The 14,513-nt window shown below is 40.7% G+C and overlaps 1 protein-coding gene across 1 annotated transcript in view; it reads right to left on the reverse strand.

Moving 5' to 3' along the window:
- ADTRP (androgen-dependent TFPI-regulating protein) overlaps nt 1-14,513 on the reverse strand; it is a 105,073-nt gene that overhangs the window by 59,049 nt on the left and 31,511 nt on the right. The window contains exons 2-3 of the mRNA XM_006891631.1: nt 13,115-13,249; nt 10,929-11,030 (exon numbers count right to left, since the gene is read on the reverse strand). Of these exons, the coding sequence (XP_006891693.1) occupies nt 10,929-11,030; nt 13,115-13,249 (237 nt within the window). The remainder of the gene's footprint in view (nt 1-10,928; nt 11,031-13,114; nt 13,250-14,513) is intronic.

Consider the following 14,513-nt stretch of genomic DNA (forward strand, 5'->3'; position numbering starts at 1 on the left):
AGAGAGAGAGAGAGAGAGAGAGAGAGAGAGAGAGAGAGAATGTGTGTGTGTGTTATTTACTGTGCTCTCAAAGCTTACAGAGCCATCAAAGGTGGATGACTATCTGAACTATTGTTCTGAGATTTAATCTTTATGCCAAAACTATCTCACAAAGACAGCTTAAAACTGAATTACAGTTTAGTTTAACTAGCCAAAAAGTCTACCTTGAGTAGCATTATACTCTTTTAATACTTATTTATATGGGATCAAACTGACAACAGTAGCTGGAAAGACTACATAGCGACCTTGGTGGTGATGGTGTTATGTACCATCAGGACAGAGCTGATTCATAGCAGACCCTCCAGCAGGTTTTCAGAGGCAGTAAAGCACTTGGGAGGGGGCCTGTGGGTTGGCTTTGAACTCCTCATCACTAAGGCACCAAAGCTCCCTGGATAGGAACTTTAGTGAGCAGTAAATGTATCCTAATGAGGGAGGAACCACTCAGAAAACAAGGATGGCAATGGGTGCACCTCTGGAAGAATGTTAACACTTGCTAAATTGTCAACTGAAGAACTGGTTTGTATTTCATTGTTTATAATCTCAGCAATAAAATATACTCAATTTTAGAGGCATTTTCTTTTCCTTAGATGACAGATTTTAATCAGATTCATAAAGGGATCTATGTTTGAAATGCTGAAGGCCAATGAAATAACCATATGACTATTTGTTTTCCTGGACTGTGGGTCTCCTTTGCCCAAATGAGGACTGAGTGACAGCATGGGATGTGGATGGAGCTTAGAATGCTAGTGGAAAAGGCTGGTCTTTAGTCCTGGCATGCCCAGAGTTGACCTTGTCACTCATCAGAACTTGACTCTACACAGCAAGCCAAACAATTTCCCATAATGCCAACGTTTCACATGGAAGAGAAAGTGAGAATGAGTCTGAATTCTACCGATTGATTACATCTTGAATGCTCTGACTGAGAAAGAACCTAGGAAACCTGGAGTGCCACTCCCTTGCTGTCTTGCTCCCTCAGCATCCCCAGGAAAGGACTGATGGGGTCTGAGTTCAGTCAGGGTTCAGGTGTTCATCCCACTTGGACTCAGTGTGAAGAGCAAAGAGTGCTCCTATCCATGTGGTTCCCTCTATGAGTATCTCGTGTTGAGTGTTTTAATTGCTAATATATTTTAATTTTGTGTGCATATACTAATATCAACAAGATGCCAGGATGCTAGAAATCAATACCGTGGCCAAGTTTTGATCACAGAGTTGTATACATTGTTAGTGTTCAGTGTCACGATGTGGCCCCAACCCACGGTGACTTCACGCACAACAAAAGGAACTCCTGCCTGGTCTTGGACCTTCCACGTCATCAGATGCACACTGGACCAATGTTATCATGCTGCTTTCAATGGCTGGTTTTTGGAAGTAGACATCTAAGCATCCTTTCTGCTTTGTCTTAGCCTAGAAGCTCATTGAAATCCATTCAGAATCATAGCAGCATGCAAGCCTCTCTGGATAGATGTGTGGAAGAGGCTCATGGAATTCACTGGGTAGCAATCAAACCTAGGTTTCCCACATGGAAAGCAATGCATAGCACTGAACCATCAGTGTCTCTGTTAGATACAAAAACCTGAAACTCAGTGCCTTCATGTTTACCCCAACTCATAGCAAGCCTCTTTCGGCATTCCCCAGCTAGAAATCTTTATGAGAAAAGACTGCATTTCTCCTGAGGAGCACTGGGTAGGTTCGAGTCCCCTGTTTCACCGTTGGCAGCCTGACACATTATGCACTAAACAGCCATATTCAGTACCTATTCCCATCTGAAGGGTCAAAGTGAGGCTTGCCTCTTCACGGAGGATTGTTTTGAAACTCCCATTAATATCAAAAGATGACTAATCCTGGAAAAATCTGCTGTGAGGGAGCTCTCCAGACTACTAAAGGGCAGTGATACTGACTTAAAGACCAAGGTGCACTTGATTCAAGCCATGGTCTTCACAACTACTTGCTATGCATCTGAAAGTTAGAAAAGGACTGAGGATGACAGAAGTTGAATTGTAGTGTTAGAAAAGAATATTGAAAACCCCACGTACTACCAAAAGAACAAACAGTTCTGTCTTGGAGGAAGTGAAACCAGGGTGTTTCTTGCAGGCAAGGGTGGAAAGTTTTCATTTCAATTACTTTGGGTATGTTGTTAGGTGAGGTCTGTATTTGAAAGGGGTATCATGCTTGGAAAGGCTGAGGGGTCCGCATAAGAGAGGAAGACCCTTGACAAGATGGGTTGACATGGTGATTGTTAAGAATGGGCAGAAGAGTTTTAGAGATTATGAGGATGGAACAGAATAGGTTAACATCAACATTATTATCTGTGACTATCATCATTAATAACAACACCACCATTAATATCAGTGAAGCCTATTTAAGTTCTAAAGTTCTTGTGTACTTTTGAGTAGGAATTCACTCATAGCTGACCCTCCAGCAGGTTTTCAGTGGCAGTATATTGCATAGGAGGAGATTGCCCATTATCCTCCTGTGGATTGGCTGGTGGATTTGAACAGCATACCTTTGGGTTGGCTGTACAATTTCTTACCACTAAGCCATCAGAGATTCCTAAATCTAAAACTGTCAATGATGAAAGTACAGTGATGGATCTTTCTGGGAATGCTTAAGTTTTACAGGATAACTTTTATGTTTGAAATCTTTAATAGATTCTACAGTACTTTCTCTCTTGTTCTCTCTCCCTCCCTCCCTCTCCCCCCCCTCCCAAAAAAAAAACCCTGCTGCTGTCAAGTCAGTTCCAACTCAGAGCAACCTACCATCAGGTCCCTGTGGTTGTAAAATCTTCATGCCAGGAGATGGCCTTTCTTTTTCCCATGAAGCAGCTGGTGGAATCAAACTGCTGACCTTTTGGTTTGAAGCCTGATAAATTACACATTACATGGCCTGGGTTCCTTCTCAATGAGCATGTGTATTTTCAGAGTAGATAATAAAGGAGGCACTGAGAAGGTGCTCTCCCATTCACTTCATCTCTCTTCAGGGCAGCCTGAGCCTGAGAGAAACAAACTCCTCTATTTCAATCAAGATCTGCTAGTTTCCTGTTACTCAGATTTCTTTCTACTACTATGTAAATATCTGACTGCTTCAGTCTTTTAGAGAAGACCAGTGGGATTGTTATTGATTTCCTAGCACACCCTGGAGGAATACCTTGCTGTTCTTTTCCTTCTTTCACAAAGACTGGAGAACTGCTTAGTGGTAAAACAGGTTGATCTACTTTAAAACCAACACCAGTACAAAAAGCGCTCTTTGGTTACCATCCAAGACAGCCTGTCTGAGGTTAATGCCTCTATCTTAGCACAGATCTTAATAACAGCAATGGTAGGGAAGCAATGGCATATCAAAATGGTCTTACTGGCAGTGACAAGTTTCAAATGAGCGTAAGGGTGGGTCTGGGAGGAGTCCAAGGACTTGGGATTGGTCATGATGGCACAAACCCTGTCCAAAGGAGAGAGAGTTGTGTTTCTTAATTTGACAAATATAGTTTATAAAAGCTAAGGGAACATCACAATGTCAATCTAGAAGAGATAACAAAGTTTAGACTAGAAGAGTAAGCATTAAGGCTGTAAAAGGAGAGAGTTTTTCAGGAAAGCATGATGATGGTTTTTGCATGGAGATAATATTTGGGCTTGGAAAGGGATAAAGAGTTGTGTGGAGATTGAGCTCCCTTTGAAAGCGGGGCCAGCCCCCCAGGTACAGGTGATGATCCTAAAGGTCCCACTAAGTGCCTTGACCACTTCTCAGGCAGCACAGTGGCAATATTTCAGTGTTTTATTAGCATCTCTGGGTTGTCACTGACGGGCACTGGTAAAATGTGAAAAGTGTTCCTAAACTGACCAAGTAGCAGCTACTTCCACGTGGTTCTTACTGGTAGACACACACTTGGTGGCATAGCCTGAAAGGAGTTTCACTGTTGACTCAAAGACCTTTCTGCTGATCCAAAAACATTAGCTCTTTTGGAGAAGAATAGACAATCTCCCATGAAATTTACAATCTTGGAAACCCAAGAGAGGGTAAACCAAGAATATATTTCAACTTGACAGCAATGAGGATATTGAGTATTTCAGGTCAAGTGAATACACAGAGAGGATGTGGAGAACTATGAGCCTTTGTGTGCTGCTGGCAGGAATGTAAGTTTGCTAGTTCTTCAAAATTTTAAGCAGAATTATAATACTATCTAGCAGTCTCCTGCCACAAAACTGAAAACAAGAAGATATTCACAGGTAAATAGGTTAAAAAAATATCCTGTGCATACACTATTATTGAGATACAAATAAGATGAAGTCCTACTATATCCCACAACACGAGATGGATCTACCTTGACAATATTATACTAAGTGAAAAATGACAGAAAGTTTACAATTCTACCTATATGAAATATCATTAGTGAAGAAAGCAAAGGTCATTACAAAGAGAGAGGAAGAAGAAGAGACAAAAACAAATGTCAGAAGAGATGCTGAATATTGCACTATAATGCTGAGAAGCCAAAACGAAGAAATGAGGAAGTTAAAGAATTAAACAGAAGATTTCAAAGGGCTGCACACGAAGACAAAGCAATGTGTTATAACAAAATATACAAAGAAATGGAGCCAGAAAATAAAGAAATTAAGAACTAGTTCTGCATTTCTCAAACTGAGAAACAGATTCATACCTCAAGTTGTAATACTAAAAGATGGTATGGGCAAAATTTTCAGTGATCCAGTAATCATCAAAGAAAATAGAAGGGATACAGAGTCATTGTATTAAAAAAGGATTGACTAACACAGAACCATTTTAGGAAGCAGCATAATATCAAGAACCAATGGTAATAAAGAATTTCAAGTTGTTCTAAAGTAATTATAAGAAAATAAGTCCATAGGAATTTATGGAATACCAATTGACATATTTCAGCAAACAGATGCAGCCCTGGATATGTACACTAGGTTGTACCAAGAAATCTGGAGGACAGCTGCATGGCCATCTGACTATAAGAGAGCCATATTTATTCTCATTACCAAAAAAAAAAGCTGATCTAATAGAAGATTATTTTTTAAAAAACCCTAAATATGACTGGAAGAGTACATCAACAGAGAACTGTCAAAAATATAAGCAAGGTTTAGGTGCTGTGGCATTAGGGACATCATTGTTGATGTCAGGTAGATCTTGGCTGAAAGCAGAGAGTATCAGAAGGAAGTTTATTTGTGTTTTATTGGCTATGCAAAGGCATTTGACTGTGTGGATCACAACAAACTGTAGCTAACATTTTAGAATGGGAATCCCATGACACTTGATTGCACTCATGGGAAACCTATACCTAGAACAAGGAGCTATTGTCTGAACAGAGCAAGGGAGTACTATTGTTACTGTTATGTGCTGAGATGCTTGCAACTAATAGCAACACTATGCACAATAACCCTAAAACCTGCTCTGTCCTGTGTCTATCTCAGTATCTCTGTCACGCCTACCCTCATTACCCCAGTCACTGAATCAATCCATTTTCTCGAAGGTCTACCTCTCTTGCACCTGTCCATCCACCCTTCCAAGGATGATGTCCCTCTCCAAGGACTGGTCCTTCCTTGCAACATGACCAAAGTATGTCAGACGAAGCCTAAGAATCCTTGCCTCCAAGGAGCAGCCTGGTTTCATCCTCTTCAAGACGAACCTGTTTGTTCTCTTTTAAGTCTATGGTATATTCAATACTCTTCTCCAACACCACAGCTCAAAGACATCTAGTCTCTTTCTATCATCCCTTGTCACTGTCCAGCTTTCTTACACATAGCAAGTAATTGTGAAGACTATGGCCTAGATCAGATGCTCCTTAGTCTCCAGACTGATGTCATTGTTCTTCAGTATTCTGAAGAGGTCCCTAATAGCTGACTTTCCCAGTACAATTTGTCTTTTGATTTCCTGGCTGTTGGTATCAAGAGTATTGATTGTGGAGTCAAGCAAACTAAAGCTGTTAATAATCTCAATCTCTACACTGTTTCTATCATAATGCTACCAATTGGCCCAATTTTGAGAATATCTGTTTTTTTGTTGTTGTTGAGGTTCAGTCCATAATGGAGGCTGCAGTCCTGGACTTTCTGCAGCATGTGCTCCAGGCCTTCTCAGTTTCAGCAAGCAGGGTTGTGTCATCTGCATATTGCAGGTTGTTGTTAAGTCTTTCTCCAATTCTGATGCCACATTACTTCTCATAGATTGGTTCTGCATGTAAATTGAAAAGGTATAGAGATAGGACACCCTTCCTGATTTTGAACCATGCAGTGTCTCTTTGCTGTGTTCTGATGACTGCCTCCTGGTTCCATACAAATGGAACGATTTAATTGGAAAATTTTATGTATATCTTACAAGAAAAGTGAAAAAAAGGTGTTCTGTGTGAATGATTTAATCTTAAGAAAATCTTTTTCGTTCTTAAAGCAGTTCTCATTCTTTGAGGCAATATATTTAATTACATTCACTCAGAGTGCTGATATTAGAACCAACTCACAGCTAATCTTCCACTGGATTTCTAAAGCTGTAAACTGCATGAGATGAGATTGACCATCTTTCTCTCTGGAAGCCATTGGGGGATTTGAACCATCAGAGAGGCATGGCCTTAGATTAGCAGCATGATTTCACATGGTGTACACTCCTGAGGCAATAGAATTGTTGTTATGTGCCACGAGTCAGAACCAACTCAGAGCTTACCCTCCAATGGGCTTTCAGAAACTATAAACTGGAGGAGATTGTGCATTTTTCTCCTGTGGAGCAGCTAGTGGATTCAAACTGCTTTCCACTGGGTTGGCAGCACAGCTCCTTACCACAAGCCACCAGAGCCAATAGCCACCACAAATAGAGTAGGACGAGTTAACAGAGAGGACAAAGAATGTCCAGAGTAAGATACAGTACTGGGGGCAGGGAGGGACAAGGTGCAGTCAAGAGCACTCTGGGGCTTGCAGCAGACAGCGAAAGGAGGGACAGAATGACAGAAAGATCACATCAGGGTTACTCAGTGCTGGTTTCGCGGATGCCAGTTTTTCTAGAGATGATTCTGTCAGTAATTTCTGCAATTAAATAAAGCACAGAGGAGTCTGTCTGAACCAAAGAATGCTTCCCCCTTTTTGTCTGTCTCTCTTTCCTCTGCCACCCTATTTCCTCTGGCATTAGTCTCTTCTCTCTCACAGATTCAGCTCACTTCACTGACAAGAATAGACAACATGGGCCACAGAATCTCCCCAGTAATGCCAGTGCAAGCATACTCAAGGATCTCTAGTGTACAGAATCTGCCTTGCTAATTTACTCATGGATACTATACACATGAAGCATCTTTCTGCCTCCAAAAGTCTATTTACAAATCCATATGGCTATTTAACAAGGTCACAAATGCAGTGTGCTGCCATCATGTCTGTGTGGAGGAAATCCAACCCCACTGCAAAGTCAAAATGGAGATCCAAGCAGAGGAGAAGCTTAGCCATAAGAAAGCGACCCAATGAGCTTCACAAAAGCCTTGAAGGAGTTTTGAATGTGTGTGTCTTGTCCCAGGTAAAGCACACTCTCAGAACTCTGCCTTTTTGTGCTGCAACATTCAGCTCAGCTACTTGTTTCAAATCAGTCCACGTTCTGAAGTTGACTTTTGGGTGATTACCATACAGATAGGGATTCCTAAGGCCAGAGTCCTTACTTCCTGGTGTTTATAGAGCAATGTGACACTTTTTTAATTTGCTTAATTAGTTATGAAATCAGATTGAGCCACAAGCTCTGGACTGACTCTCAAAAGGCAACCAGGAGTCCATTGCCTTGGATTTCAATCCTAGCTGAACCCCTTCAGAGCTTGGCTGTCTGTCATCAGTTCTGGAGCCTGGCGAGCCTGCGGACAGAGTAGATCTAGCCCCAGAATTCTGAGACATCAAGTTTAAGGGATTAGGTCACAAGGTCATTTGTCCTTACAGACCAGTGAATTTGAACCACTGACCTCTCAGTTAGCAGTCCTTACGCTTAACTACTGCACCACCAGGATGAATTTTGTGCCTCAAAGAAATCACTTGACCTCTTTCAGGTTTTTGTTTTGGTTTTTCTGCTTATGAAAATCTAGATTATAGTAACTATCCAAAGAATATTGTCTAAATTACATCAGTTCAAACCTGGGAAATATGCTTTACATAATCTAAAGTGCTGGCCCAGTGAGAAAGGAGTTGTCAGCCCACAAAAGGCAAGAGGTTCAAATCTACCAGCTGTTCCATGGGAGAAAGACAGATAATCGCCTCCTGAGATATTTACAACCTCTGAAAACTTGCTGGAGGGTCAACTATGAGTCAGGTTATTGGTTTGCATGTAATTGCAAAGACCATGACTTGAACCAGGTGCACCTTAGTCACTAGAGTGACATCAATCCTTCTCAGGATAATGGAGAGGACCCTGACAGGAGATTTTCCTGATGCAATTTGTCCTTTGATTTCCTTACTGCTGGTGCCAAGAAACAAGCACACAATATAACATAAAAATCAGAAGTAGTCCTATCTGGGTGTCTCAGATTAATGTTAATGAGAAATTGGCTAGATGATGGGGTTATCTGAGGAGAGAAATTCCAGAGAGGTGGGAGTTTTATGCCATAGTTTATGACCCTAACAGATTAGAATTGAGTTAGGGATTAGATCAATTTTCCAAACTGGTAATCATACTTACATGTTAAGCCAATTGGTAAGTGCAAGGTTTAAGAACACTGGTGGACTTGATGAGCCATAATATTTGGTTTCCTTGTGATTGGCCTCCCACTATTTTTCAGAGTATCATTGCTTCATAGACTTGAGAGTCCATCATAAGCCCCTGAGTCATGTGGAAGTATACATGTTGAGAAGGTGAAGTCCTAGCTCCTACTTGGTCCATGTACCTTCAATGACTCAGAATCTGTTGATCATCAGAATCCTGGACAGCTGTGTTCAAGTCCTGCTTGTCCATGTCCAAGTGTCACTATTACTAATAATCAAGTCCTAATGAACTTAAGGGGTCAGAACCAGTTCTGTCTACCATTCACCCTTTCAAAACACAAATATACAGCAATCAATGGCACACACACATAAAAATGTATTGTTCCCTGTTGAATGGAAAACATTTTTTTCTGGAAATGCACAAGCAAATCACAGTTAAAGTTTGCCATCACTATTGGAGTGAGATGCTATCTCATTGTAGTTTTGATTTGCATTTCTCTTATTGCCAGTGATTTGGAACATTTCTTCATCTGTCTGTTAGCCATCTAAGTATCTTCTTCTGTAAAAAGCTTTTCCATATCTTTTGCCCATTTTCTAATTATGTTTTCAGTCTTTTTCTTGTGGAGGCCCTGTAGGATTCTTTAAACTTTTTATATGAGACCCTTACATTCCACTCCAGTAGCAGTGGCAAAATTTAACAGGACAGCAAGTAATAAATGTTGGAGACAATGTAGTGAGATATGAACTCTTATACATTGTTGGTGGGATTGTAAAATGGTACAAAGACTCTGGAAGGAAGTTAGCACTGCCTCAAAAAGCTGAACATGGAAATTCCATACGACCCTGCTATTCCACTGCTCAGAATATATCCTGAGAAAATGAGAACTGAGGCACAGAGACTTGTACATCAATGTTCATAGCAGCATTATTCACCATTGCAAGAACCTGAAAACAGTCCAAATGTCTAGCCACAATAGAATGGATTGAGAAATTATAGTACATTCATATGCAGCATGCAGGAGCAAAGATTTTGTAAATTATTACCTAACTTGGGAGGTACTTGAGAATATTATGCTAGGTGAACTAACTCAGTTCCATAAGGACAAATATTGTATAAAACCATTATTGTAGAATGAGTTTGAGGATCCAAGTGAGGATGGAAGTAGAAGGGTGAGGATGGGTGAGGGAGGCATTCATCATAGGGTCACACAATCTGATAGGTGGAGAAAAGGTTGGATGAAGGAAATGGGAACGATCCAGTGTAAAAAAAAATGTATAAAGTATACAAACTATGTCAATAAGCCAGTATAAAATAAAAATAAAAATTCAAAAAAGATCACAATTAAAAATGGCATAGATATATGAGTAAAAAAAAAAAAGTAGAAATATAGTCCTGGAAGCATCGAAGTCATAGTTCCACTTGCAACATATTATGCTGATGGGATGTTAGCTAAGAAGTTGCCACTAATGAGTGAGGTTGTCTTTGGATATAAATGGCACTTTTGCTCGTTTTTAAAGCTCGTTCTATTATGCCTAATTCTGGGCTGGGACATTTATTACATATTGTTTGCTATTTTCCCCCCCTCTTTCAAAACTGCTGCTCCTGAGAAGTATCTGCCTTTATAGTGGTATGGCTTTTCTTTTTCAAAATGTTTTCATTTGCTATTCATTGCAAATAGACAACATGCAAAAATATTTTTAAAGCCTGATTTTGACACTGTGCTTTTTGGTATGGACACTTTGTAGTCTTGAAGCTTTATTAACAGTGTGTAGAAAGGGACTACGAATAGCTGTGTTGCTAAATACGGCTGCAAACTCAAACTCCTTAACTGGTTAAAGTTTGGTTGTGCCTGTTTGTTTGTTTGTTTGTTTGTTTGTTTGTTTCACTTTGTAGTAAATGGACAGGACAAGTCACTTGTATCTGCTCAGAGTTACATATTGTGCTCATTGTACTGTTCAACAAGACCTTGGAGGCAAGTGTCTTTTCAATGATTTCACAAGTTACTTGGCAGAGTTATCTGGACATTCCTCAGTGACCTCTCCAAGATTTTAGAAGCTGCGTTTGTTCGTGTAGAACCACCTATGTGTTCTTTCAACAGAGACAGGGTGGAGGAACAAAGCAGGGAAATGGAGACGGACGTTGGAGAGAAGTTTGACAACATCTCTGGGGCGCCTTCCGTTTTCGGTACAGAGTTGTGGTTTCCATGCTCACCACCCTTGTTCATCACTCACCATTGCATGATTCAACCATTCTGGAAAGATGTCATCTACAGCCTTTGGGTAAATGAGTTCTCGGTCATACAGATAGATTGTCCAGAAAAACCCGAAGACCAACTGGAAAACAAAACACAAAAATAGTGTGTTAAGCTTGGTGTCTGTCAGAGCTTTCTAAAATAGCTAAAGATTCATAGTAAAGTAAAAAAAAGAAAAAGTAGCTACAAGTTTTAAAATATATTTTTATATATACTTCACACCCATTTCTCTGGTGGCATAGTGTTAAAGAGCTGTGCTGTCAGCCCAAAGATGCATGGTTCGAATCCACCAGCTTCTCTGTGTGGGGAAAAGATGGACATTCTCCTCCTGTGTGATTTACAGCTTTGGAAAGCCACCTGGCACCTAACAGCAACCGTTAACTAAGAGCTGATGAGCCCCACTGCTCAGAACTTTGGTTTGATCCTCTTGTAGCCTTGGCTGTCTTGTCAAAGCCATCTGTCCTTTAAGTTACAAAGTCAATGCAGAGATAGAGGAAAATGTAATCTTCTGGTCTTGCTGTCTTCTTAAATTCTTAAAGCTCCACTTCTGAGTTTTAAAAAAAGTTAACAGCCTCCTTTGTTAATAAAGACTCAGTCTGCAGGGGTTTTTGAGGTTAGAGGGTGTCCTGTGAGAGAAAGCTGGAATGTTCTGCTGCCTTCCTGCTCATTAGTGTTTGGATGGTTTCATTTCATATTTAAGTTCGAAGTCTTAGTTCTGTAGGAGGTATGACAATGACAGGTGGGAGAAGGTAGTTCTTTCCAATTATAGGCCCTGCTAGGCAACCGGTATGCCTCAGCTTGGTCTGTTTCCATTCTGGGTTATGAATGGAAACATGGGCGAGTCATAGAAATATGGAAAGCAGTAACAGACCCACTCACTTCCCCTTGCGTTCACCTTGCTTTTTTCTGATGTCCTGATGATTCTTGTCCTGATGTTCTTCCTGATGATTCAACAAAATGAACCAAGCACCCGCTATGCCCACCGTACCAGCTACTGGAGGCATCCTGTCCATCTGCCCTTGACCTGAAGTTTTATTGTTACTATGTGTACCGACACTGGAAGTCCTCATTCTATCTTCTTTAAAGTAATTTTTCTTTTCTTTCCATTGCAGAAATAGCACATGCTTATTACAACAAGTGAAGCACAATATACCAAAGGGAAAACTAATCATCTCCTACCCCAGTACTCTCAAATCCCATCCCTGCGAGGAACCAAAGTTTGCTAAGTTCTGTTTTGCTATAGGCCCTTCCAACTTCTGCTTTAGAAAACAGTAAGGATCTTGTATTAAGTGGTGACAAAGATACTAAAGCTAACTATAACACCTCATTGTTGAGTCAGAACTGACTCAAAGCTGCACCTCTATTGGGTTTCCAAGGTTGTAAATCTCATGGGAAGATATTGTCCATCTTTCTGCTGATAAACAGTTGGTGGTTTCGAACCACCAGAGAAGTGTGACCTTTAGGTTAGCAGCACAACTTGCTATGAACTATGCCTCTAGTGTCACTCCAAGTACCTTTATGTTGAAATTTACTCAGAGCTGACTCTATAGCAGGTTTTGAGAGGAAGCGAATTGCACAGAAGGAAACAGCCCATCTTTCTCCTGAAGAGCAGCTGGTGGATTCCAACCACATGCCTTTGGGTTTGCAGTGCAACCACTTAGTACCAAGCCACCAGCACTCCCTAAATGAATAATAATAGAGCCAGTCATTTATGTGCTCATTTCCTGTGGGTATAGGCACAAGACCACACATACACTTAGAAACAATGGCTTTGTGATCAAGCCTCATGCCCCCATCCTCAGCCTTCTGCTCCCTTCCCTGCCTTGGACCCTCATACATGTTCTATAATAATGGTCTTATACAGTATTTGTCCTTATAGGACAGAGTTAGTTCACTTCACATAATGCTCTCTAGTCCCTCCTATGTTAGGTAGTCATTTACAAAATCAAAAGGAAAGGGGAAATATCTGGTGTGAAAAATAAAGTATATGAACTTTGTAAGTAAACTGGAATAAAATAAAAATATTATTTAAAAAACTGAAAAAAAATAAACTAACCAAAAAACAATAGCTTTGGTTTACAGTAATAGGCATAGTTTTACCGCCCAGGCAAAGTAACTTCCAAACACCCCTGGAGCTTATATTTCATACACATATCTGTAACTTACTGTGGACAGAGGAAAAGCCAATGTGATGAAAAGCAGGTCTCTGAAGGCAGTTAGGAACGGAATGTCTTTTTTCCTTGTAATTCTTTTCAGCACATCATCCAGGCTAGCGATCCCAAAGAAAATGGCCTGTAAGAACTAAATTCATTACAACAAATGAGGACATTTTCATTTGCCTTAATTAATACATTCTTCAACTGACGTAAAACTTCATCCCTCGGGGAGCAATGTGGATTTGGGAAGAAGGCAGCCGTTTGACTGTTTGGGTTTAGAGCCAATTCAAAGGCCAGGCTTCCATCTCAGTGGGCCCTGACCTGGCTCACTAAAACGAATTGAGTGAAGTTGTTTCAGGGATAATAATGTGTACAGTAGTTAATGTAATGGATTTAAGCGAAAATGAAAATAAAACAGAGGCAGCTTAAAGGAAGAGCGTAATGAGCCACATGAGAGGCACAGAGGTGGGAAGAACCCTATTAGCAGCAGGATTGAAAAGAGGCAGAACCAGTGGTGGACACATTTTGGTCTTCCCTAGGGAAGTGGAATTGAGAGAAATGCTTAAACCTAAAATAGCACTCAGAGACATTTGTATCAGAATTGGGAAGGTGAGACTGGAGCTGGGTGTGCTTCTGAGTGAGCTTGTGCTCTTCCTTTGATAAAAACAGGTAACTGTTAGGATTTAGGGAGAGAATCTGCTGAGGGGTTCATTTAAAACCAAAGCAAACACTAGGAAGTCACTAAATACCCTAAGTTTTCTAAGGCCAGGCAAAAAGAGAAGCAGAACCTTCTCCAAGGAAGAAACATTAACAATTTCACCACAGCTTACACACCAGTGATATTGTGGTGGCTTGTGTGTCACTGTAGTGTAGGGTCACTCATGGTGGACAGGTTGCAGTAGAGCTCCTGGGCTAGTATAGACTACAAAGAATGCCTAGGGATCTACTTCTGAAAATTCGTCAACGAAGACTCCACGTATCACAATAAGATATTGTCTGATAGGATATTGAACGGTGAGCTCCTTAGGTCAAAGGCACAGAAAGACCACTGTGGTCACAACAGTTGGCCCAAACATCCCAACAACAATGAAGAAGGCACACGATCGGCTTTATCTAGTGTTGTGCTTAAGTTTCCAGGAGTTGGTGGGAACTCACAACACTATGGCGTCCAAAGCAAACTGCCCATTCTTACTACTTCTCACAAACCTTGTGCCTTCTGATTATAAGCCAAATAGTTTGGGCTGGTATAAGATATGCCTGCCTAAGAATCCATCCTATTCCTCGAAAGCTGTGCATTGAAATAGAAGACATACCCCAAATTATGCCTTCAAAGTATGAATCAGAAGAGTTTTTGAACTTGGAGACAAAAACCAAAACAAAGAAGGCTCCATACTGGAGTGCACTTGCGG

Source organism: Elephantulus edwardii, unplaced genomic scaffold (assembly GCF_000299155.1).
Source record: "Elephantulus edwardii isolate Elephantulus edwardi_28Jun2011 unplaced genomic scaffold, EleEdw1.0 scaffold00101, whole genome shotgun sequence".
In the NCBI taxonomy this organism is placed as follows: domain Eukaryota; kingdom Metazoa; phylum Chordata; class Mammalia; order Macroscelidea; family Macroscelididae; genus Elephantulus; species Elephantulus edwardii.